Consider the following 24,111-nt stretch of genomic DNA (forward strand, 5'->3'; position numbering starts at 1 on the left):
TATTTTCTTGTCAGACTCGGAGGCTGAGTGAAGTCGTTGGGCGAGACTGACTGCAAGGCTGGCAGACGAAACCTGCCTGTTTCAGCAGGTCGGGGCAGACAATGAGGTCCACGTTCAGCTCAGGCAGGCCGCTCTGCCTACAGCGGAAGAAGGAGCCCAGCCCTGCTGCCTGCTTTGCCTCCACGTGAAACCTAGAAAGCCCAAGTGTCTGCTATGGCCACGGGAGGCCTGTGAGGACGTGGGCAGGGTTGGGACTGGTCAGGCTCAGCAGCAGCAGCAGGCACTGCTCCCACATCTCCCACCCAACCTCTTCACCCAAGCACCGCTCTCTCTGGAGTGTGTCCAGAGAACGGCAGCAGGTGAAGGGTCTGGAACACAAGTTTTATGAGGAGCAGCTGCGGGAAGTGGGGTTGTTTAGCCTGGAGAAAAGGAGGCTGAGGGGAGACCTTATGGCTCTCTACAACTACCTGAAAGGAGGCTGTAGTGACATGGTGGTTGGTCTCTTCTCCCAGGTAACAAGCAATAAGGTGAGAGGAAATGGCCTCAAGTTGTGCCAGGGGAGGTTTAGGGTGGACGTTTGGAAAAATTTCTTTACAGAAAGGGTTATCAAACATTGGAACCAGGGAAGTGGTTGAGTCGCCATCCCTGGAGGTATTTAAAAGACGGGCAGACGTGGTGCTGAGGGACATGGTTTAGTGGTGGACTTGGCAGTGTTAGGTTTACAGTTGGACTCAATGATCTTAAAGGTCCCATCCAACCTAGACGATTCTATGATTCTCCATTCCCTTCCTTCCCTCTGGCAGGAGCAGCCCTGGCCCAGCCTCGATGCTTTGCTCTGAATCCGAAGCATCCGCCTCAAAAGAGCGGGAGCTGAGGAGGACGGAGGGGCCTCCCTTTGCTCTGGACCATGGTGGGACCCATCACAGTCGGATGTCACAGAGGGGCAGGTCACCCTCACGTGGGCAGGTCACCCGGTCATCCACTCAACGTGCCCGCGTTGGATTTTAACGCCTGAGTGAATGTGAATGCCCGCAGCTCCCTCTGCCCAGCGAACGGTTCTCTGGATGAATAATGGCCTACTGTATATGGCTCTGCAGCAGGGGTAGCTGCCAGCAGCCCTCCTTGGCCCGAGGGTCAGAACGAGCCACTGGGCCAAGGAGGGAACACTGGGCCACACCAGGGAACACCGACCATGTCACAACAGTGGTGTCAAGCGGGACCACAGAGCCACAGCGAGCCTGCCATAACCTCCTTCACACGAGTGCACCGACCCCGCGCAGACCCCACTTGGCCACGGTTCGGGGGCTGCCCTCTACCCCAGGACCTCGGGCTCCGGGGGAAGGCCCGGCCCCCTGCCTGCCCCGCTCTTCCCCAGGGGTCCGACCCTCTTCCCCCCCATCAGGTTTCCAGTGGGAAACACGGGCTGGGGGGCGGCCGCCAGCCCCCTCGGGCAGGGGACGGGTCGCAGGGGGCTGCCCCCGCGGGGGGGAGCCCCGCTCATGGCGGCCGGGCGCCATGTGGGGGCCGGCAGCTGCCCCTCCGTCTGCGCGCAGCGCCGCATCTCCTCGGCCGGGGGACGAGAGCGGAACAGGGGGTCGGCAACGAGCGGGGCCGGGGCCGGGGCCGGCCGGGCGGGGGTGGAGGGGAGCGGCGTCTCGGCCGGAGGGGGGATGCGGAGCCGCCGTGGAGGGCGGAAACAGGGTGGGGGGGATTTGCGTCAGTGAGGGAGCTGGGAGCGGGGCGAGGGCGGGCGGGACGGACGGAGGGACAGACGGACGGAGGGAGCCCGCGGAGAGGCACCGTCCCTCCCCGCTCGCCCGCCGCCGCTGCCCCCTCGCCCCATGGAGCTGTGCCCGGGGTCCCCAGCCCCCTCGGGCTGGGCGCTGCCGCTCCTCCTCGCCCTGGGCGCCGGGCTCAGCCACGCCACCCCGCACCTGCGGTACACCCGGCCGGGCTCCCGCAGCAAGTGAGTACCGCCCGCCCCGGAGGGGGCTGCGGAGCCGCTGCCGGCGGCGGGGCGAGCTGGGGCGGGCTGGGGCAGCCGGGGCGGGCGGGCGGGCAGGCAGGGGCGGTGTGTGGGGGCTCCTTCATGCCGGTGCCCGTCCCTGACGGCCGTTGTCTTCTCCCCCCCCCTCAGGAACTGGTGTGCCTACATAGTGAACAAGAACGTGAGCTGCTCGGTGCTGGACGGGACGGAGAGCTACGTCCAGGCCCAGTACAAGTGCGCCTGGAACCAGTTCCCCTGCCAGCCCACCCCGGTGTAAGTAGCCGAGGAGGCCACCTGGGGAGGGGAAGCTCTTGGCCACCCTCTGCCAAGCCCCGCCGGAGAAGCGGCGGCTGCCGCTGCGCTCGGGCTGTTCCCGGCACCCCCAAAAAGCCTCCACGGCCGGGGCGGGAGTGTGCCTACCGCCTTCTGGTCCCCCAGCGCGCCCCGAACAAAGCGCTCCCTCTCGTTGCAAACACAAGGCTGCCGGCAGCTAATTAGAGCCAGATTGAGCGCGTTGTTGGTCGGTACAGCCAGTCCGCAGAGCTGAAAGGGGGCTGCGCTGGCTCGCCTCGTCACCCTGCGGGGACACGCCTCGTCACCCCACGCTGGCCAGTCTTGTCACCCACCCCACAGTGGCACACCTCGTCGCCCCGCGGGGCATGCAGGGAGGCAGTGAGGACACAGGCGGCTTTCCGTGGGCAGTGGGAGCACCAACACCTGCTGGGAGCGCGCCTACGCGCCCTGGTCCAGATTTTGCCAGGCTACAGCAGCACCCGAAACTGGTTTTGCGGTTGCTGTGTTTGTGGCTGGATGGGTGTATAACGGCGAGGGAGAGCCAGGAATGTGAGCCAGCACATTTACAATCTGGGGATCCCTGTCAGTTGTCCAGCAAGCAGGGCAGCCAGCGCAGAGATTTTTACAGGGGGTAATACCAGGTTACTTGTTTGATTTTAAGCTTCGTGCAATTGAGTGTGACCACATAGTAGTCTGTAGAGCGACTGCCTACAGCACGGTGTGCTGTAGCAAAGCTGTGTGAGCCCGCAGGTACAGCAGAAGTCAGGGAACAGCTGTATCTCACTTACCTTCTGGCTAATCTCAGGCAAATCCCCTTTCCTCAGTTTCCCCACTTGAAAAACCAGTAATATTTGCACACTTTTATTTGAAAGCTGTAGGTGATAAGCACTCTGTGAAACCGAAAACTACCGCCCCTAGAAATCAGCGGAAAGACACCCATAGATTTTCATGGGATTAGGCTCAGAGTTGGACTGAGGTGATGGGGAGGATTCATTTTTACAGCAACAAATAACTAGTTTTTATTTGGATGTGAAACAGTGAGGATGAGACTGGTACTGCTGGGTCCTGGGTGCTACTGAAATAGACTGTGGACATCAATGGCGCTGCCGCCCTGGGGCCTGTGAAAATAGGTGCTGGGCCTCTGGCATTCAAATGCACTGTTTTCTGTTTGTTGGGATTGTTATTTTTGTTTTTAAAAAAGGAGCTTTTCTCTATTGGAATATATAAACACTGGAATTTGAGGGAAATAACAAAGGCAGCAGACAGCTGAGTAACACCGTCTTGTGTAATTTCCCTTGTTTCTCTTTGGAGTGTTGAACTGGCCATTTTGGACTTCTGACTGAGTTTATGGGCTGTGTAACGGGGTGTGCCCTCTGTCCTGCGGAGCCTCTGTAGTGGAGGAGTGAGGAGGGGTTGAAACTGAGCTCTTTGAACACATAAATCACTAAGCGTTAAGATAAGGAATTTCAGAGGCGGTAAATTAGGATTTTCTTGGACTACCTGCTAGCAGATAATGAAGAAAGTGCAAAGGCATTGCTTCTAGCTCAGGAAATTCCTGAACCAAGAACTGCTTGAAGCAGGAGAGATCTTTGGCTCGAGTCGGAAGGGGAAGCCCATCTTGAGCAGGGGGCTGGACTGGGTGACCTCCAGAAATCCCATCCCTTCCCTTCCAGATTACACTGTGGTTCTGTGCAATGGCATTGCCTGTCCTTGTGCTGCTTCTAAACATCTGGAGTTGGCTGCTGTCAGAGAGAGAATATAGGGCTAAACAGACATTTGGTCTCGCCTGCTGTGGCCAATCTCATGGGGTATTTTGTTCTTTTGCGGATGGAATTAGATACTTATCATAAGCCTTTTTTTCCTCAATTCGAATTTCTTTGGTGAACATAACTGTTATTTTCTTCATAACCGTGACGGCAACTGCAAAATAATTCCTTCTTAATGTAAAATATTTTAAGTACCTTTTACAGCACCAGCAGATTAACACTGAAAGTAGCTGGAATATCAAAATCTTGAAATGTTACTGTGTTCAAAACTCTGCTTACAGGGTGTGACTTTTATTTTTCTGTCTATTGCTGGTATACGCATTCTTTTAGTGGCAGAGTAATAAAGGAACTAATCCAAAGCGTTTGAAATACATGGTTCAAATCCTGCAAACCCCTGCAAACAGGAGTAACTTCATTCCTCTGAAAAGTATTGTTTAATTCAGTAGGAGCAGTGGTCTGAATAACAAAATATGTTTATGTATGTTTGTTAGCTGATCTTGACAAAAATAGGACAGGAAAGAGCTATAAAAGTGACAAAGAAATGACTGTGAGGGCTTTTCTGAAATTATTCTCTCTTTTCCGTTTTACACTTACATAGAGAAGTTAAAAATGAACTAAATAGCAGATACTCATCGGAATAAACTACAGGCTCTGTGTAGTCTCCTGATACCCGTGGTTCATCTAAGAGCTCATTCTGCTGCACATAGTGGGGACTGTGAGATCCAAATCAAACAAATAGTTTAACTGTATCGTATATGTATGGGTTTTATTAGTACTTAAGTACTATTAGGGGGACTTTTTTGTCAGTCAGTGAATTTACTATTGATTTAAATGAATTTAAGACTAGGTTTAAAGAGCCCTTCTATTGTGTTAAGTACAGTCTAGGTTATGCATACCAATTACTTAAATAGCTCACTGCATTTTATACAGGAGTGTTTCACTGCCTTAAACGTACAGCATACTCCTGAATCCCACGTGTTCTTCAGATACAAGAGAGTGTGTATTTCAAATATGGATTACAGTCAACACTGGGGTTTATTTATTTACTTATTTTTGTTTTAGAAATAGGAAGCTTTGGTGATTAAGCCTAAGAATCTTATGAATGCCTGAACCCTTTTTATCTGCCCTTTAGGCCCATTAAAATATCATTTGTCTGAAAAAAATTCCCACTGTTGGAATGACTGCACTCCTAGGAGTATTAACTGTAATTTCAGTTTGGCTACAGGGTTTATTTCCTGAAATGTGAAGTTGAAATTCAGGAAATGATTACACTTCATTGTTTAAGTGTTTTATAGGTGTTTGGGCTCAATAGTGCATTTCCTCACTGAAAAGTTAGTGAATACTTTGTCTGATTAGGGTGTCAAGGATAAATGTGCGTTGAAGTGTGGCTGCTTAAGAGATAGCAAGAGAGGGAGTAGAAAGAAAAAGCAGAAGGGCACTTTGAAGTATGTTCCCTTTGAAGTATGGTGAGTTCCTGATTTATTTTTGTTAAAACTGTGACTGGCAAAGGAGGGAGGAACTTTGTTATTAGTGGGTCATTGGACAGAAAGATACTTACACAAAAATATTAGTGTTTTTATCCACTAAAAAGAAATTGTATGTTTTGAAATTTAATATTGCTTCATAAGTAACTGACCCCTCCCTACTTCTTTTGTTGTGAATTTCCTTTCCTAGCTTTCTTATGAATGGTTTAATAACTTAATTAGCATTATTAGCAATTTGTAACTAATAGCATTGTCTGATTCTACAAGCAAAATGTATTCCCCTTCTGGCTAGATCCTACACGCTCTTTAGGGCTGTGGCCCCTCTTGGACCTCCTCTGGTCAACGTAGCCGCTTCAGGGTAGGGTGTTGTTATACAAGTTGTTTTGCCTTTTGTGCTGTAGAGTTTGTTGGGACACCTGGCTGTACCATAGGTGCTCCAGTTTATGGCCCAGCATTTTTGGGCAAAGCTTCTTTCTCTAGTAAAGTTCTAATTTTAAAGTTTGAAGTGAACTGAAGTGGCTGAAGCAGAGGGGTGTTTTCTGGCTTTCCACCTTTGCTACAGAACTGGCAAACAGGACTTGCCCGTACGAGGTAGTAAATCAAATAGAAAAAAATGTAGATTGAGAAGAACCCTGTAGCCCCCAGCTAACAGCAGAGCCAGCTTCAAAGTTAGATCAGGTTGCTTAGGGACTTGAAGAAAGGATGTTTTATCAGATCTCCTAATTCAAGTACCAGCCCCCACTAATTCTGCTCATGTGAGTAAAGATGTTTGTTTGCTCAGGCGTGTAACAAGTCAGGTCACCTGTCCTTAGCTTGTGGGGAGAGGATTTCATGATTTAGTGTGAGCTTCTCAACAGTGATGATAAATGTATAATAAGCAAACCCATTATTTCACTAGGTTGCGCATACTTAGAAAATGGTCAAGAAAATGATGAAGGAATCAATAGCTAAATTAGCAAGCCGCTCCAAATCTCTCATTGAGCAATATTTTCCAGCTTCTTGTCATTTAATACTTAATCACTTAATACTTAATCACGGTTTTAATCATTGCCAAGACAAAGATTTAAGGCAAACGACTGAAAAAACTTTAGAGACTGTTAACTGCTAGTTTTCTGCAATCATAAATACCAGGATAGATGACTATTCTTACAAGTAACGCACAGCTTTTAATAAGCAGTATTCAGTGCTTATTAATAAAGTAATATTGAGTAAAAGTGGAAATTTTATTACTGAAAAACAGCATATCAGACTTCAAGTTTAATGGCTTCATTGATGTACCATTTTCTGGCAACCCCAGAACAACCTGGGTGAAGCACATCATCCCCAGTCTAGGAACACGTAGGAAATCCACATGTAGTTTTCAACCCTTCAGCAGTCCCAATGTAATTTTCTCTGAGACTGTTCAAGTTGCTAGAAACTAAGCATACAAATCGGTGTCAGAGTGCTCAGCACCAGGCAGGATAGATACGCAAGTCAGCACAGATCAAAGCCTATGTTTGCCACTGGTTTCTAGCCCTGCATATCTCATAAGGAGAACTTTCAGGATGCACAAAAACTTGAAGGGAAAGGGAGGGCTGTTTAATGTTTCCCCTCCAAATATCTAGAAAGGTCTTTAGGAGATTTTTTTTTTTTCCTACTTCGTGTATTTTGTATGAAGCAGAATTTCTTTGTACAGGCTCCAGCTAGCTGACTACATAGGGAGGTTAGCCTAAGGGGTTGTGCATTGAAAACAGCAAGGAAACTGAAAAAACTTCAGAACGTACTTCAGTTTCCTGGAGCGCTTGTTTGAAAATCTTTGAGCGCCTGCTGCGTGTGGTAAACTTTCCTGGCTGTCTCCCCGAGTCTGAAATGTGCATCTCTGCCCCTGTGTGCTGAATGCAACAGAGTCTTTCTTCTCTGTGAACCGGGCAGGGAATTTTCATTTCACACATCATTCGAGTTTGTTGTAATAATTAAAAAAAAAAGAAATCACAAACTGCTCTTCAGTTCACATTAGTATAAACAATCAGATTTTTTTTTATGCTTTTTTTGTTTGAGAAATGTGTGACCTGGAGGTCTGAGGCCTCTTCTGTTAAGCACCAAACTGTTGCCAAAACAACAAATTGTTAATTTTAGGGAGCTGCTGACCTGTTTAAGGCCTATTTTGTCATAAATCACCCAAATAACCAAGGAACTTTCTGTACCATTAGAAAGTGGGCAGTGCCAGTTTTACGCGTTGCAGATTGTTACTCCCATCTGACTTCTTTTTTGCATTCACATCTCATCTTTCCTCTCCCCTCTGGTTCACTTTTGACCTGCTGTCTTGAAAAGTATCAGCTTGGAAAACAGTGTGGCATTTTATTCTAAAAGTTGGGGGTCCCAGCTAATCCCCCCCACGTTAGCTCCTGCATTCACAAAAATGTTGGTTATCTATGATATCTGTGTATGTTTTCAAATAATCTGTCAGCAGTAGCTCTTTCTTGGAATGATCCTAGAAATAAGCTTATTTCATGGGCAGAGAGGCAGAATAGATACTACTGGAGCTCAGTTTCTCAGGCAGCTTTATCAGGAGCAGTGCTCTGCATCTTTACCTGAGCTTTCCACTGGTGTAAGGTGAGAAATTTGGTCCCTGCTGCTGGAAGAGGCAGGTGAGGATGTTGTTAATACATAACCCATTGCAATATCACTCTTGTTCCATCACTGTTAGACTACGTCACAGTACTGCTCTACAAAATTTTTCTGAAATCCTTTTGAAAGGACTGTATTTTCAGGCTTCTCCTATTCCATTTTATTTAGTGGGTTTTCAGTAGCTTACTGTTGGTCTGTCAGCATGTGGTTGACTGGCATAGGTTTATCTTGCAACAAAAATGGAAGGAAGCAACCATATAAGATAATTCAAGATTGTAAATCCCAAGAACGAAGCTCTGCTTTGAGCCCTGCCACAGACTGTTTCTGTAAGTTACTTAAATGCATCCTGTGTCTTGGTTTCTCTGCTCATAAGAGGAGGATGCCTACCTAGCTTTCAGGAGTGGTAATTCATGAACATTAAGAGTATTAAAATTTTAAACCTGAAACTTATTTTTTCAGTATTTCCTACTGGACTTCAGCGGTCAACTTTTTCAAAATAAATCCTTGGCAACTGAGAGAGAAAGAGTTAGACAGACAGAAGATAGATATATATGTGTGTGTGTGTATGGATATATATACACACATATATACACATACAACAACTAGAAATAACTAGTATGAGACATGGGGCATGTTTCAGAATGTGCAGTCCCTTGGTTGTTTCTTCCCAAGAAGAAACATTTCTCTCCCAAGAGAGAAAATTTTATTTTGAATCTCAGTTTTTTGGATAGAAGAATTCTAGCTGAGATGAGTGGCATCGAAATTAACTGTATAAGTAATGAACAATGTCACTGGAGATTTTGAATGGAGCTACAAATGAAACCCTGTGGTGTTGTCTGAGAAAAGTTGAGCATTTTTGTATTCTACCAGTTCCTGTAATCTTCTGCCCCTCTTATTGAAAAAAGCCCAAACTCTGCAGTAAAATTCAGCCACTTTCTCTTGGATGTATTGAACTAATCTTCAGCATTAAAGAGAACCATGTAAGAGAGACCAGGCTGTCATGAGCTGATTTAGGCATCATGATTCTCTCCTCTGGGTAAAGTCAGTGGTGGTGTTTTGAAGAAAAGTAATTCCCCACACCCTGACGCCTGCAAACACATGTACTGACCTTCTTTATATAAATTTTGGAAAGGAAAAATGCCAGCTAAAGGGAGAGTAGCAGTGGGAAGATGAGTCTTTCTTAAGTCCATCTGTAAGAAGAAGCTTAATGTCTCTAATGCCAGATCAAAATCAAAAACTATTTTGGGATTCACTAGGATTCTTTTTAAATAGATTTTTGCTGCAGCGTATAATTGGGATTTATTACCAACTCCATGGCTTGCTTCCAGTGAACACCTAGACTTCTGTAAGCTAATCTATTCCTGTCAAAACATCTTTTCACCGCTTGCCATAAATGCCTTAGGATAAATTCTTAGTAAAGACATATTTTTCTCAAATTAAGCTCATCTGTGGGTTGGAACATAAGTTAGCTGCCAACGCTGCTGTGTACTAGCAAAGTTACAAAAGAAGAAAATCCAGAAGTGGGATTCATCTCACCTTAACTTCCGTTGTCCGCCTTACAGAGGGATGAATGGGAGCATGGGAGCTTAGATACCTGGAGGAGTGGTGACTCAAATGCAAGTCAGTAGTGTCCAGCATGCTCTTTAGGTATTCGGATGTAAATAATGACTTTAGGATGAGATACATCCCAGCTTCGACACGACTGGCTGTATCGACTATATTTCTGTTGGCTGTAATGTAAATACAGACAACTAGCGCCTGTCCGTACCTACACAGTAGGCACCTGAAATTCAGGTGTGCTGAAACTCACTGTTACGGACAATTGCTAAAAGTCTCCGTGATTTCAGTGGAACTGTGATTTCTGATGCCGTCTGTAGGGATTGCAATTCAGCCTGCACTCTTGGGAAACAGAAAAGTTGGGATCAAACGGTTCTAGTTCAGTAACTGTGTAGTATAAGTGGCCAATTTATGTGTATTTTCAGTAGAAGCCTTCGCAGACTACAAACTAAAAAAAAAAGGTTTAGTCAAAATATGATTGCATTTAATTATATCTTCTAAGTAGTATTTTTTTGGGGTGTCTGTGTGCTACTTCAGCACTCCCATTGCAATGTATTGGAGATTTGGATGACTGAGACATACAAGAGCAGACTATATAATTTACAAAGAATGGATCTACATTCAATAAAAGTGTTAAATAGTGAAGACTCGCTATCTCCTATTCAGTAAGACCGTGATTTGCAGGCTGCTGAAGTTATGGGACCCGTTCCAACGACTACATAATTTTGGACCAACCTTGAAGTTTAGTGCTCAGAATAAACATTTTATACATTGCTTATGTAGAAACATATGCTGATTCTGCAGTCCCTTCCTCACAGTGAGAATGTGGTGGCACTTATCTCCTTGCATTTCCCAAAAGGTTGAATGTTAATATCTAGTTACAGAACTGAGCCATATGTTTTCCCACCAATTTCGTCCAAATGTTTCTGATTTGTTTTATCTCTATTAGGTGACATTCTGAATATCGGTGCTAACTGCTTCCTTCTGTGGTTTAGCACCATGAGAAAATCATAACTCGTTCCCTAGTCAAAATGTCTAGCGTTTGCAGCAAACATGTATTTTTAATTAAGCATTTTCCTGAGAAAATACTTCCCTCACAAAGAGGAGGAATATTTGAATGCTATTGCCACGCTGTATGACTTTATTTCAGCTGCAAAATACTTAGATATTAAAAGTGGAGATTTTCATTAGTGTTCTGAATGTGTTTTCTCATTTGATCAGCATGTCAAATTCACGGTGAAGGTAGTAGGCGTTAGTTCATAAGTCTGTTGTGGGAAGATTCCTAAAAACCAGCTGTTCTTATTTTCTGTGTTGGGAGGAAAGATTAGAGACTGTTGAAATCACCCTCTATTCATGCTTTCTAAAATGATGATTTCATTTGTAGAATTTAGCTCAATTCACCAAAAGGATATGACCATCATCTTAGGCTGGAAGTCCACAAGAGGATGGGGTGACTAGGCACAATAAATGCTGGTGTATTGCATGTAACTTTTAACCACATAAGAATATTTTTTTTTTAAAAATATGTTTGAGACACTTATAAAAATTATTGTGTTTATTAACTCTTACTTGAATAGCAGAAATCCAAGTCAACTGAAGCAAGATTTAATGTTTTACTGTCTTTTAATTACGTTCCAGCATATACAGGCATTAAAGTGGAGCCTTAATTCTTTAAGAGACCTAGGAAACTTTTGTGAACCCTTTTGACCAAATTGCCTTACTAGGTAACTGTGTAAAGATTCACACCTACAAGTTAAAAGATGTGAAACCTGAGCATGTTATGTTCTAACCATGTAACTCTACCCAGCTGCACAGTGAAGCAACATTTCATCTCTGGCTACACTGAGTGTGTTTTGTATGTTTTATGTGCTTGTGTTTGTATGTTATATGTTTGCTGTGACTTTGAGCGAGCAATTGGATTCAGAATACGGCGCAATAAAGACATGTCTGATTTGTATATTGTAGTAGCTCCCATTAAAATACGCAGAATTTTATGTAGAATGTCATTAAAATACGTAGAATCGCGAATTATTGTCAGGATGCTGTCCCTAGCAGAAAGTTATGGTTTGTTTTAATAGAACTCTAACCAAGAATGTAATTGTGTTTGCTGTTAGACTGTTATATCCTGACAAAATCCGGGAAATCTCCAGCTCGTTCACTAATACCCACTAAGTGGGCAAAGTTCTGTCTTTAAAAAACCTGCGTGATTGAGAATTTCCCTTGAGCTGGGAGCACGCTGGTGACTCATTTATCAGTGCAGCTGGACAGTGCTGGCACAGTGATGCCATTCCTTGCATGGGCAGCTTCCACAACTGTGCGTGAAGCATATCATTGCTAGAGAAGCTGTAGCAATGAAACTGTGGTTTTTAAGAAACTTTTATGTGACTGGATTCAAATTAGGAAGGCGTTAGGGTCTAAGTTCCTGTTTCCCAGCCTTACGTGACCAGCTTTGCTGCAGTAAGTGGGACTGGACTGGCGGTATAGAGGAGCAGTAGTTCTTGGTAAGTAAATCCCAGTTCAATTTCTGAGCCATCTGTGAGTATAGCTGTACTGTTACCATAGTTCAAGATGTAAAATACGAAAACTGTTCTACATCCAGATGTTGAAGCATTTTGATTCTAGCTTATTTTTGCTCTAGGAGAACTGTGGTTTAGGATTCAGGTTAGACTGTATTTGACGTGCCATTGCTGAAATCCAAACAGATCCAATTCGTGTATTTGCTTGAGCTCTCAGACTTGCAAGAATTTGCAAGGAATGGACTGCTATGACATTTTAAAAGTTGTAGATACACAGTGTTTGTATTTTATAATTTAGAATGGGAGGGTTCTTCTTCTTTCTTCTTCTAATTTTTGTATTAAATCATATTAATATGTTTTATTGGGATCGTGAAACTATGAAATAAAAAAGAACACGAATGTCAAATTTGCATATTTTTTATTTTTAAGATAGAGTTTGGAAAAGTTTTAAATTTGACCATATGAAAAATCCTAAACTAAGCTTGGTTTCTTTTACTTTGTTTATATTCTCCTTTTGTATTTGGTCTTGTCTCGTGATTTGTGTTTGTCTGAATGTTGAAGTCATCTGAAGGTGTCTACATTGATGAACATGATTACAGAGAAAGCATGTGAAGAGAAACTTGTCAAAAGTAGGATAGGAATGGCGGAAATGGTACAAGGAAAATCCTCATGCTGTAATTTGAGCAAAGAAGTGCAGAATTTGCATGAAAAACTGTTCTTATCCTTTTGTAAAATTTGTTTCAGCTGTATTCTTAAAACTTTGTTAGGAAAAAAATAAGAGAAATGTATCTTAATGGTGTTTGAAGATAGTAAAAATATTGCAATTTTCAGGAGCGAGTTTGGCCCTGAAAGCATAGAGAGGAACACACACAAAGTTTGGAGCAGTTAAGTGTTTTATGGAAATCAGAGAAAAGTATGTACAACCCTTTCCGGCATGTGAAAATTGATCTGGAAGTTCAAAGTTTGCATTTCAGTAATGTGGTGGTTGTGAGAGAGGTTGTAATGACTCTCAGACCACTTCAAAACACTAAAGCATCTAGCTAATCCTGTCGTTCCTCTTGCCTCTGGCAGCTCGTTGGAAGGAAAGGAGTCAAACCCAAATTACCTACAAGAAGATGTAGTTTAATACTTTAGATAAGGGAGAAGGACAAGGCAGTTCCTGGGTGGCCGGGATGTTGTCCTTCCCAGTGGTGCCCTCTACACTGCGCTCCTGTATTTAATTTTTAAAGCACTTGACCTTGGGGCTGTCTGTGCTTTACATTTGTAAACAGGATTCGGCAGATGTTTTGGTGAAAATTGTAAAAGAAACAATGAGCTGGAGTGCAGGCTACGGCTGTTTCATATATGGTGTTGGGAAGGTAAAAGAGGATTGGAAACCCACTCTGAGTTTGCATGCTTCAAGTCATAACCTGAAAAGCTGGCAATCTCAGCAAATCACTTCAGTGAGGAGCAGCGAATAGACAGAGTTAGAGCCGAACCTGCCCCTGCCTTTGTAGGAAGATTCACAGAAGGGAATCCAGAGAGGTTTGTTAGAATAAACTCCTCTTTGGCCCAAAAATAGTTGGAAAAATATAACATTGTCTTGAGTCAAAGTAACTTCTTCCACTTAAAAGAGAGGTTATAGATAAAGTAATTATGCAAAGGAGTAGGTCCTGAGTGCAAAAATTGGAATATGTTGTGGCAGAATTGGGAAAATATGGTTGGAAAAGAAACAAATTCACAAATACTAGTTAACCCTTTGAAACCTTTCCCCTGCCCTGAGTTTGCAAAGCAGCTTACCAAAAGAGCAGATGCCTATCAGATGTAGGACGTAACACTAAAATTATGTCTCTGAAGGTGGAAGATGCTGAGTAAAAAAATACAGAATTATTTCAGCAATTATGTGCATGCACAGCAAGAGAAACCTTGAATAGTAACAGTTAATCTCTTCTTTTGTGCCTTTCAATAGAAGCTGTTTCACAGTCGGTGTAAGATTTAACACTTTCCGTGTGGTAGTTGATTACTGATTATTTTTAAACAATAATGATTTTTGCATGTTAATACAAGAAAATGATTATTTTAATGAAACTTGTAGTCTTTTTTTTTTTTCTTTCTTTCTTTTTCTGTGATAGCATGGCTGCTTCTGGTGCCTTTTCTGCACTGTATCCTCTCTGTCCCAAAATACACTCCCTATGAACCCAGCCAGGCTATGAATGAAATCTGTTGCAGAGCTCCTGTTGAGTCCTCCGCTGCCCTCCTGCGTTTCTGCTGCCAGTATTACTACTTTAGGGACACTTCAGCTGTGAAGCAAGTCTGTCATTCATTAACGAATGGAAACTGTTGTTCTAATCTGAAATAATCTTTAAAAATGAAAATGTGATAGGGTGGTTAATAGTATGATACTAGTTTTATTCAGAGAGAGGAATTCACAGGAGAAATTGGGGTAAGTTTGTTTTATCTATTGCAGTATGTGTTCCACGTATATCGATTTGTAGAGCTCAGGTGATGAATCCCTGATTTATTTATTTTCCTCATCTCTCAACCCAAGATGAACTGTACCATACATTGATTTAGTTTTTATAAAAGGGCAGAGCTTATGGATATCTGGTGGGATACCATAGTGTCTGACTGCAGTTGAACTTGCGGTATGTGAACTGAAGGAAAGTTATGGAAGAAGTCTATGGTTAAAGAAAGCTGCACAACCAGAATCAGTTTGCTATTTATTAACTTTTGAGTGATTAATCATGGAAACTTCAGGTTGTATGTATATAATGTGTGCACAAGTTTATTTGCAAGATCCTCTTCAACTTAAATGGGGCAGTGAAGTAGGAAAGAGTTGATTCCTCTGTTGGTCATAGCCTTTCATCTGACTCCTTTCATGTCCTTATCAGACTCATGCTTTCAGCATTTTGTCCTTCTCTGGAATATCCCTCCTACCTTTGACTGCTCAGTACACGCAGATTCCAAGGAATGGTTTAAGTGGAGCCTGTGGAAAGACAAGTGGGACAAAGCAGGCAGACAGAAACATTTTTGATGTCCAAAAGAGTTGCTGCCAGCACAGCCCTGTTTGTGGGTTTGTGAGGAAAAGCAGTTAGAGGAAAAAGGTTTTGAATTTATAGAGTAATACACTGGCAGTCGCGGTTATACTCAGCAGTGTCTGATGAGACGAACCTTCACTTCCCACAGCGCGTTATCCCTGTGTTCATATGGCCATATTTGCTCTCCCCGGCGTGACTGTGTTGTGTGCGAGTACCTTTAAAACCTAGACAGAAACATTTGTTCATTCGATGTTTGAAGGAGAAAATGAAGCATATATGAAATTAATTGATTTTCATTTTTAAAATCCCTAGTTAAATTTTAGGTTTAATCTAAACAGCAGATTAGGTTATGGATCGTTTAAAATGCTTTCTGTTTTGGCAGATACCGAACGAGTTTCAGGCCTCGGTACACAGTTGCATATAAGACAGTAACAGAGCTGGAGTGGAGATGTTGTCCTGGGTACAAAGGGGAAGACTGCAGAGAAGGCCCAGCAGAAAAGCCAAATGCTGCTCGTCGTCCTACACCACCAGCAAAAGCTGTTGTGAAGAAAGGCTTGGGTAACTTTTTGTTTGAATTTTCGTATGCATGATCACGTCTGTTTTTTTGTTTTGTCTTTTAAGTATAAGAACCGTTATGGTTTCTATTAAACTCAACTACTGGCAGGTACGAAATCCATATGGAAGACACTCTGTGGTGGGAAAATAATTGCCAGGCAATAGCAGTCTTGATACAGAGAATTTCCTGAAGAATAACAGAGAGGTGGGTGTAGAACACTGGCCGTAAATGCCAGCTGGCTACTCATGGTTCAGGAAAATCTTTGCGTTAAGGTTGGGTTTTTTTGGTAAGAATTTGCTGGGGTTTTTGTGGTTTCTTCAATGTTCACCAAAAAAAAGGAAAGAGATATATTTGAGAGGAACTATTATTAAAACGAAAAAAAGCAGGTACTAATTTTAACAATATATAATGCTCTCTGGCAGTTTCACAGTGTTTTGTTTGTTCAAGGGCTTGTGCAGATTTTACAGATTCATGTTAGATTACCTGCCTTAATACTACAGGGTAAGGGAATGATAAGCCTCGGTTGCTGAAAAAATACCTTAAAAAATGAATGATGTTTGTTTGTATAAGACAATGTCTTCTGAAAGGGCAAGAGGAGTGCTGTTACTGCAGTATTACGCCTTTTCTGCATTAACAAAAAATGATAAACAGATGTTTCCTTCTGACGGACTTTTTCCCAACATCGTCAGAGATTAGTGTCACGTATAGCACTTAGTCAGATTTCCACTTGTGTTTTTGTGTAGTGGAATGGATTGGGACAGAATATAAGGTTTTAAACCAGTCCTATAGATCATGTACCTGCTTTAAAAATAAGCTTTTTAAATATTTTGTTAGCCCACCTAAAATATTACTTCCAAAAGATGATAATAAAACATGGTGATATCTTTAATTAACTTGCACACTGCTTATGTCTAGAGATTTTTTTTTCTGCTCTGACCCTAGAAGAACTGTAATTCAGTGCAAAAGAAAGACCACCGTGTATGTTATAGCTACACTCTGTGTGTGCACACTTCTATTATTGTTAAAGGAATTGGCCACCCTACCAGTCTTGCAGAGTGTATTTGTAACTTCCTACCTTCTTTGTAATGTCTTTAAGCTGAAATCCAGTTTAAAACCAAGAAAAGTTCCAACTGCGTGTCCTTCAGACCCTATCTCAGTGTTGCTCTCCACTGTATATCTAGAATGCATAGCTTGGAACCAGTGCTGAAATTCTTTTGTCTCAAGATTTAAGTGTTAACACCACTCCAACACAATATAGTCACAATCTGACAGGGAGCTTTTCTTATCCTTAGTTGTTTACTTATCATCTGAAAGAGTTACTCTGATGCTAACAGCTTATGTGTCTATATTCTGCTGTATTTAAAGAAGTTTATTTTCTTCTTCACTTTTGCATCTTAGCTTCATTGTGCGTGGGTTTTTTATGTCTGTAATAGTATGACTTAACTGTGCAAAGGTCTGTGGATTATGAATTGCATAAAAGATACGATGCAAAATCACAATCAGGAATATACATGAAGTAATTACAGAGTATACCCCACCCGTGCTTGGCACAGTGGGGTATATATGGGAGCATGCAATGGATCTACACATCGTGTGGATCTACACGTTAAAGTGGTATTAAATGTTTGTTAAACTAAACCAATTGGTGGTCTAGCTGCAAGTTTCGTTAATATTAGATGATTATTTGGGTTCACACTCAGTATCTTGACTTACTTGTGCCTTATTGCTTAGAATCCCAGAAAATAGCACTAGAGGGATCTTAAGGGGCCTTTTTACCAATCCCCCATGTTAGGATCAGCTATGTCTGTCCAGACTCCAGTGGTGGAAATTCTGCTGCTCATGTAGACAGTGACTTCTGGCATTTCACTTGCTCCAGCTGAAGCCCATTCTTCTTGTCCTGTACCATCAGTAGGAGATAAGGACAACAGTTTACTTCTTACCGGTTTGCAGATATCTTTCAGAATATCTTCTAAATATCTTCAGAATATCCTCATTCTCCTTTCCTCTAGCCTAAATAACAAATTACTTTGGCTTTTCCTGCAGTTTATACTTTCTTGACCTTTGATAATGTTCTTTCTTTCTTCCTTTCTTTCTTCCTTTCTTTCTTCCTTTCTTTCTTCCTTTCTTTCTTCCTTTCTTTCTTCCTTTCTTTCTTCCTTTCTTTCTTCCTTTCTTTCTTCCTTTCTTTCTTCCTTTCTTTCTTCCTTTCTTTCTTCCTTTCGTCTGGATTTTCTAGAGTTGTAGAATTTTGCTTCAAACTGAACAGCCAGAATTGTGCATGGCTCTGCAGATGAGGTGCTACCAATGACAGATGGATTAATTGATTTGTGCTAGGTAAAAACGAGATTGCAACTAGAAGTCTACTTTTACTTTTTTCATTCAAAGAGGCTAGCGCTGGTGTTATTTTAATCTAACAATTTTGGATGCATAAAGCTTGTGCTTTTATGCACATTTTTATTGCCTACTGAAATATGTGTCGAATAATTAGGTATTTTTGAAGCAAGTGTGATAACCGGAATATCTTGCAGAACCCCATCAAGTTTGGAGACCAGTTCAGCAAAGTACTGGAGCACAAACCCACTTCTGGCACGTGAATTATTGCCACTTAAGTTTTCAAAGGGAATTCAGGAGCAGCACCTCCCAAGTTATTGTTATTGGAAGTGCAGTGGCTCTAAGGTGATTGTGTTGTGATGTATATGGATCTATAATGGTCTGTTATATATGCTATAGCTTAGATTCATTGCTGAACAGGAAGGGTGGTTCTGCTTGCTAATTTATTTCTTCATTGCCATTGTAGTATCTTGGCAGGAATTGGTCAATGTGCTAAAACTTTTAGTTTGGAGGGTTTTGATAACGTTTTAATTATAAACTACTGAAAGCAAGGATAGAAAAGGGAACAAGCATTATGCATTTTAAAACACTATTTGGCTTTCAAGAGAAGTAAAATTAGCCTCCACTGATTAAAACAGATACCACTGGGAATATTTACATCCAGACTTTGTTATTTCCATGAAACAGATGCAGAACCAACAGAAGAGCCGGAACCTCCACCATATGAGAAGAAAATGCAGTTTCTTGAGGATGAGTTGTTTAGACTTACACGATCAGTGCTTGAACTTCAGTCCTCTGTGGCAGGCGTGAATGAAAACCTGAAGTTAACTGTCCAAGAAGATGCTAGTAAGATGTTGGTCACTTGGCTGAACAACCTTTATGACCGCCCAGAGCCTGATAGTGCGGTTGGTGGTGAAACAGACAGTATTCATCTGCCTGGACTCCTCAGCAATAAAGATCAAAAAGACCCTTTTATTGATTTTGAAATGGAAGATATAAAGTCTGAGCTAGCTGAGGTCAAAGAAGCCTTGAAGATGAGGAATGACAAGCTGGAGGAACTGAATGGAAAAGTAAAAGGCTATGAGGGACAATTAAAACAACTGCAGGAGGCAGCACAGGGACCTACAATAACAATGCCCAGTGACAATATATATCAGGAGTATATAGACTCAAAATTTGAGTCCCTCAGACAGGAAATACTGGAAGGATTTGAAAAGAAAATGGCAGATCTGAAGAACTCCTGTGAATACAAACTACAGGATATCCAGCAGCAGTGTGATGACAACGACAATAACTGTTCAGGAATAATTGATGTTATAAAAGGAAAAGAGAATGACTTGAGGAAAGAAATAAATACTCTCCGAACTCAGATTCCATCAAACAAGTCCAGTTGTTGCAAGGAGGGTGAGAGAAATTACTTTGACCAACAGATAAAAGATTTAGATAAGAAGATTGACAGAGTTGTGGAAGCACACAGGATCTTGAACGTTAGAATAGATAATGAAATCAGTCGATTGTCGACTCCGGATCTGGAAGACATGTTCGGTGAGAGGTTGGAGGAACTAGATGCGAGGATGAACATTACGGAACGAAATGCTGAAGAACATTGCTTTTATGTTGAGGAAACTCTCCGCAGTGCTATTGCTGCTGAGGTAGATGAATTGAGAGACTTGTTTGACCAAAAACTACGGGCCCTAGAAGATAGGCTAGGTGGCACTATTTTAGAGATCGCTAATACCACAGACCCAGATGGAATGTATATTAATCCTGGGCCCATCTTGCCCGGTGACGCAGGATTTGCAAATGAGCAATTTACAGCTGAGATGAATTTCATGAAGAACAAACTGCTGTCGCTTGAACACCTCTGTGGGCAGAAATGTCAGTCTGCACCACAAGGTACGGAGGACCTTCAGAAAGAGCTAGAAAATTGTAACAACAAATACAATCACTTGCTTTCGAAAACAGAGAACAACTCTGTTCTCCTGCAGTCTCTAAATAGCTCTCTCAATGAGAAACTCAACTTAATTAAGGGTAACCAACGTGACATCCAGAAAATGCAGAGAGATGTACGTGTGTTCCGGTACAGTCTAAATGTCATGGATAAAGATGTGAAGAATCTTCAAGATGGCTTGAGTAGCTGCAAGGAGCAGCTTCTGGGTGTCAATTCTACCTGTAGAAAAACACAACGAGGTGTCTTCCGAAAAATCGATCAAATGCAGAGGACATTTGCGAATCAAACTGCTCATCCCAGTGATCATTGCTGTGGGGAAGTGAAAGAGAGACTAGAACAATTGAATGACCATATCCTGAATGATCTTAGCAAGTGCAAAGAAAAGACCCAAGGTATCCAGGAGGGTGTTTCGGATGTTGAGAGCAGAGTGTCGCGTGTTGAAAAAGTTTGTGGCAAGCTGGACTCTGTCTCAGGTAGTTTGGACAAGATAAAAGAAGGTCTGAATAAGCACATAAGCAGCTTATGGAACTGCGTCCGTGAAATGAATGGAACTATAGCATCTCATTCCACTGATATTTCTGGCCTCAAAAATTCTGTCCAACAGTTTTATAGTCAAGTCTCCAAAATCACCACGGACATTGAAGGCATGCTGAAATCTCAGTCTGACACAAGTAAGTGGTTTTTTGCTTTTTAAATGCCTTTTTTTTGTTTGATTTTCAGCTGGCTTTCTTTTCTGAATCATTTATAAAGGAATTAAGGGAGGAAAAATTTAGTATTACACAATTTCTACTTTGTTTTTACAGTGACTCTAACTTTGGCTTTTGCTCTAGAACACCATAGAGGACTTTGAGTGCTTTTAAAAGCACTCACTTCCCCCCCCTCCCCCCCCCCCCAAAAAAAAGTCTTACACGCTTTCAGGTTTATGTTGAGCCAGAATAAAGACAGTGGGAAAACTAGTATTTTTGGATACTGAGTAATAATTATCAGTGGGTCTTATTACAGTTCATTTGATTTGATTTTTTTGTTTTGTTGTGTGAGATTATTCTTGATTCCTCAGGGGAAACTGAAAAGTAAATGGAGAAAAATGAGGTCAAAGGAATTCAAATTTATGATAAAAAAAGATTCCCTGTAAGTTTTGTTCTTAGCCTAAGCTCATGATTATAATTCAGCACCAACTCTTTGATTTAGGACTTTCGCAAACAAGCTCTGGCATATGTTGGTGTGGCAATACAAGACCTCTGCTTCATAGCTCTCCCAGAAGTTTGTGTTCCCACAACGTAGTTGGCAAGTTGGCAATAGGTGCACACCCCAGCTGGCAATGTTTTCACACCTCAGCCACTTCTGTTGGTAGCCCAACGTGTGAGTTCAAATCTACTTCTAGGTGGTTTAAAGTTTGCATTTAAGTGGCTGAGAAGCAGAGGCACGTTCCCTTTGGCTCAAAATGCTATGAAATGGTAACCTCAGCATGTTGGTAAACCGTGCCCTGAAGGTTTAGAGACCTTGCCAAATGCCACTCAGTTCCCTCTGCGGTTCTTGCTCCAAATTTCAGCAATGGGTTGTTTTTCTGAGAGAGACAAAGTTTACAGAAGGAAGCTGAGTTCCTGTTTCTGGTAGCATGATGCAAAACCATAGGAATTGGAGACTGGTTTGAAACTGCACTCTTAAGTTGTTTGATGCTTCTGGTTTTAATTCTGTGCACGTGCGAGATAAATAAGAGGCTGGTTTCTGTGACTGGCCCTAAACCAGAAGAAGTGGTGCTGAGGGAGAAGCCCCTGGGCTGTTGCAGCTGGTGGTGGCTGGGGGAGATAAGATGCAGGACTGTGAGCGTTTTTGCTTGAATAGACAAGTTGTGCTTCATTAAAGGTCTGAAAGTAATTCCTGCAGGGAAGAGTATCCTTCTTACTCCAAGCCGGAGAGTTGAAAGCCTGTGATAAATGTGTTTGTTCCGAGTGTTTAGTTGTTTAAAACCAAATGTATTGCAGTATTTGACACAAATACTGCAGGTGAGACGTTCTTGTGCGAAATTAAAAAACAATACCTTTGTCTTCCTTTAAAGGAAAAAGTGAAGGATAAAGCAGGGGGTCTGTAATTCTCAGATATTTCTTTTGGTGAAATCTTGACTTAAATTCAATAGGGTTAGGACCTTCGTCCCTAGATCTTGCGAAAGCAGACCCAGTCCCCATTAAAATGCAGGATGATGTATCTATGTAATCCTATTTCTCATCCATCTTGCCAAAAATAAATTTGCACTAGGGACCAACAATGGAGAAAGGTCCAAGATACACACAGTAATCTTCCTCCTGCTATTTAAAGCAGGTGTTCGAGTGGCCTCATGAGTTGTATTTATCCACCCCTTTTACAATGTTGTAAAGCATTAAAAACCTCAGTGCGCCCGGGTTTCCATAGCGTAACGCTGTTCCGGGGCAGAGCTCTTCATCCACCATCGGATGACAAAGGTCCGTGGAAGGACGCTGCTGCGGCTGCCGGGGTGCAGGCCCTCTGAGCATCCCTCCCTGCCGTGGGGTGCCTCTGGCCCCCAAAGGATTCGTGAAGCACACACATCAATCCCCAAATGTTTCCAATTACAATAACACTGTCTGGCACAGCAGTCCAAGTAAGTTTTGATGGCTGGAGTTGCAGGAAGATTTTGGCAAAAGAGCCTTTTTTGGAAGTAGTTTGGGAACCCTGTTAACGTGAATTGCGTATGGCTTTAACTGTTTTTATGTCCCTGATCTACAGCATCGTCTCTGATACCAACATCATTTGAAAAGACGATTTTCAGTCCTGGCTGTAGATCGGTGTTGAGTTTCTTATGCACTATTTGCCAGCATATCGTAGCATTCAAATGATGTCATTTGACTTTGGAAAGGCCAAAACAGAAACAAATTTGTTACTAATAACAGTTGTTGAGGGCAGTAAGGCAAGGATACGTTGCAAGAAAAACAACATAAAATCTTATCAAGCAGTGTAAGCACAGCACACTGTAAACCTGAGCAAAGTGAAATGACTCTGATCTTAGGAATATGGCTGTGTTTTCTTCCAAATTTTTTATTAGGGGGTTTGAAGTGCTTCAGTCCAAACTAACAAGCCACGTTAGTGAATTACAATACGTCAGATACAGACCCAGAAACTGGACCCGTATTTTAGTTGTTACGTTTTCTGGTGAAGATAGCACGACGTCCTGCCATTCCCATACACAAGGCGGTGGCGAGGGCAGGCGGTGGTCTGCTCTGAGCTCATGGGGGACAATGTGCTTCCCAAGGTAATGTAATCCAGCAGCTCTTTGTCCACCTTAAATGGTGATTGCCCCCACCTCCACATCTGGTAGGGTAATTTGTTGTTCTCATTGCACCCTGTGCATCTCTGCAGGAACGTGTGCTCTTCAAATGGCACGAAATTGAAAGCAATCTTGAAGTTAGTGATTGCTTTTAACTTACTGCCTATTCATACAGATTCATGAAGTTTTCCAGGAGTCAGAAGTGTGGTCTTGCAGCCAGATACCGCGCTGGGAGTGCAGTTTGCTTTGGTTACGGTTACTTGACCTGAACTGCAATTCCTCTTGTAATTGTCTCTGTAGCAGGGTTTTGAAAGCAACAGTTAAATGTTGTCTGCTGAAGTTACTGTCTAAGAAACCAAATGTATGCTCTACATCACTGCATCGATAAAAGGCAACATAAAATCTTAGTGTTGTAGCACAAATAAGAGAGTCATATAGTCAATTCCTCTAGGATCCCTATGAGCTTGTGCAAAATGTAACGTAGTTGTCAAATCCCTTTGGTGTCTATATAGGAAAATTCAAGTCAGGTCTTTTTTGGCTTCTTGTGAGTGCAGTCACATATTCCTTTACTCACTTTGTTTCTGTGTGTTTTGGGGGCTGAGGAGAGCGTGATCAGGGCAGAACAATACTAGAAACAGACGCACCCCAAAGATACACCTGCTTCGTGCATCCAGGTCCCTGCTTGTCTTCCTTCTCAGCAAGTCATTCCTCCTTCAGTGAAGTAAATTGCAGGTTAAAGCTGCCTAGTTGAATAAACTGGGGAAAAAA

At 42.6% G+C, this 24,111-nt stretch overlaps 1 protein-coding gene across 2 annotated transcripts in view; it reads left to right on the top strand.

The window, feature by feature from the left end:
* The first annotated feature begins 1,743 nt into the window (after positions 1-1,743).
* The window catches only part of EMILIN2 (elastin microfibril interfacer 2), a 38,486-nt gene continuing 16,118 nt past the window's right edge, over positions 1,744-24,111 (top strand). For both annotated transcript variants that reach the window (XM_054191310.1, XM_054191309.1), the window contains exons 1-4: positions 1,744-1,966; positions 2,138-2,260; positions 15,611-15,786; positions 18,803-20,737. In XM_054191310.1, the coding sequence (XP_054047285.1) occupies positions 1,842-1,966; positions 2,138-2,260; positions 15,611-15,786; positions 18,803-20,737 (2,359 nt within the window). In that variant the 5' untranslated portion in view covers positions 1,744-1,841. The remainder of the gene's footprint in view (positions 1,967-2,137; positions 2,261-15,610; positions 15,787-18,802; positions 20,738-24,111) is intronic.

Source organism: Rissa tridactyla, chromosome 2 (genome assembly GCF_028500815.1).
Source record: "Rissa tridactyla isolate bRisTri1 chromosome 2, bRisTri1.patW.cur.20221130, whole genome shotgun sequence".
In the NCBI taxonomy this organism is placed as follows: domain Eukaryota; kingdom Metazoa; phylum Chordata; class Aves; order Charadriiformes; family Laridae; genus Rissa; species Rissa tridactyla.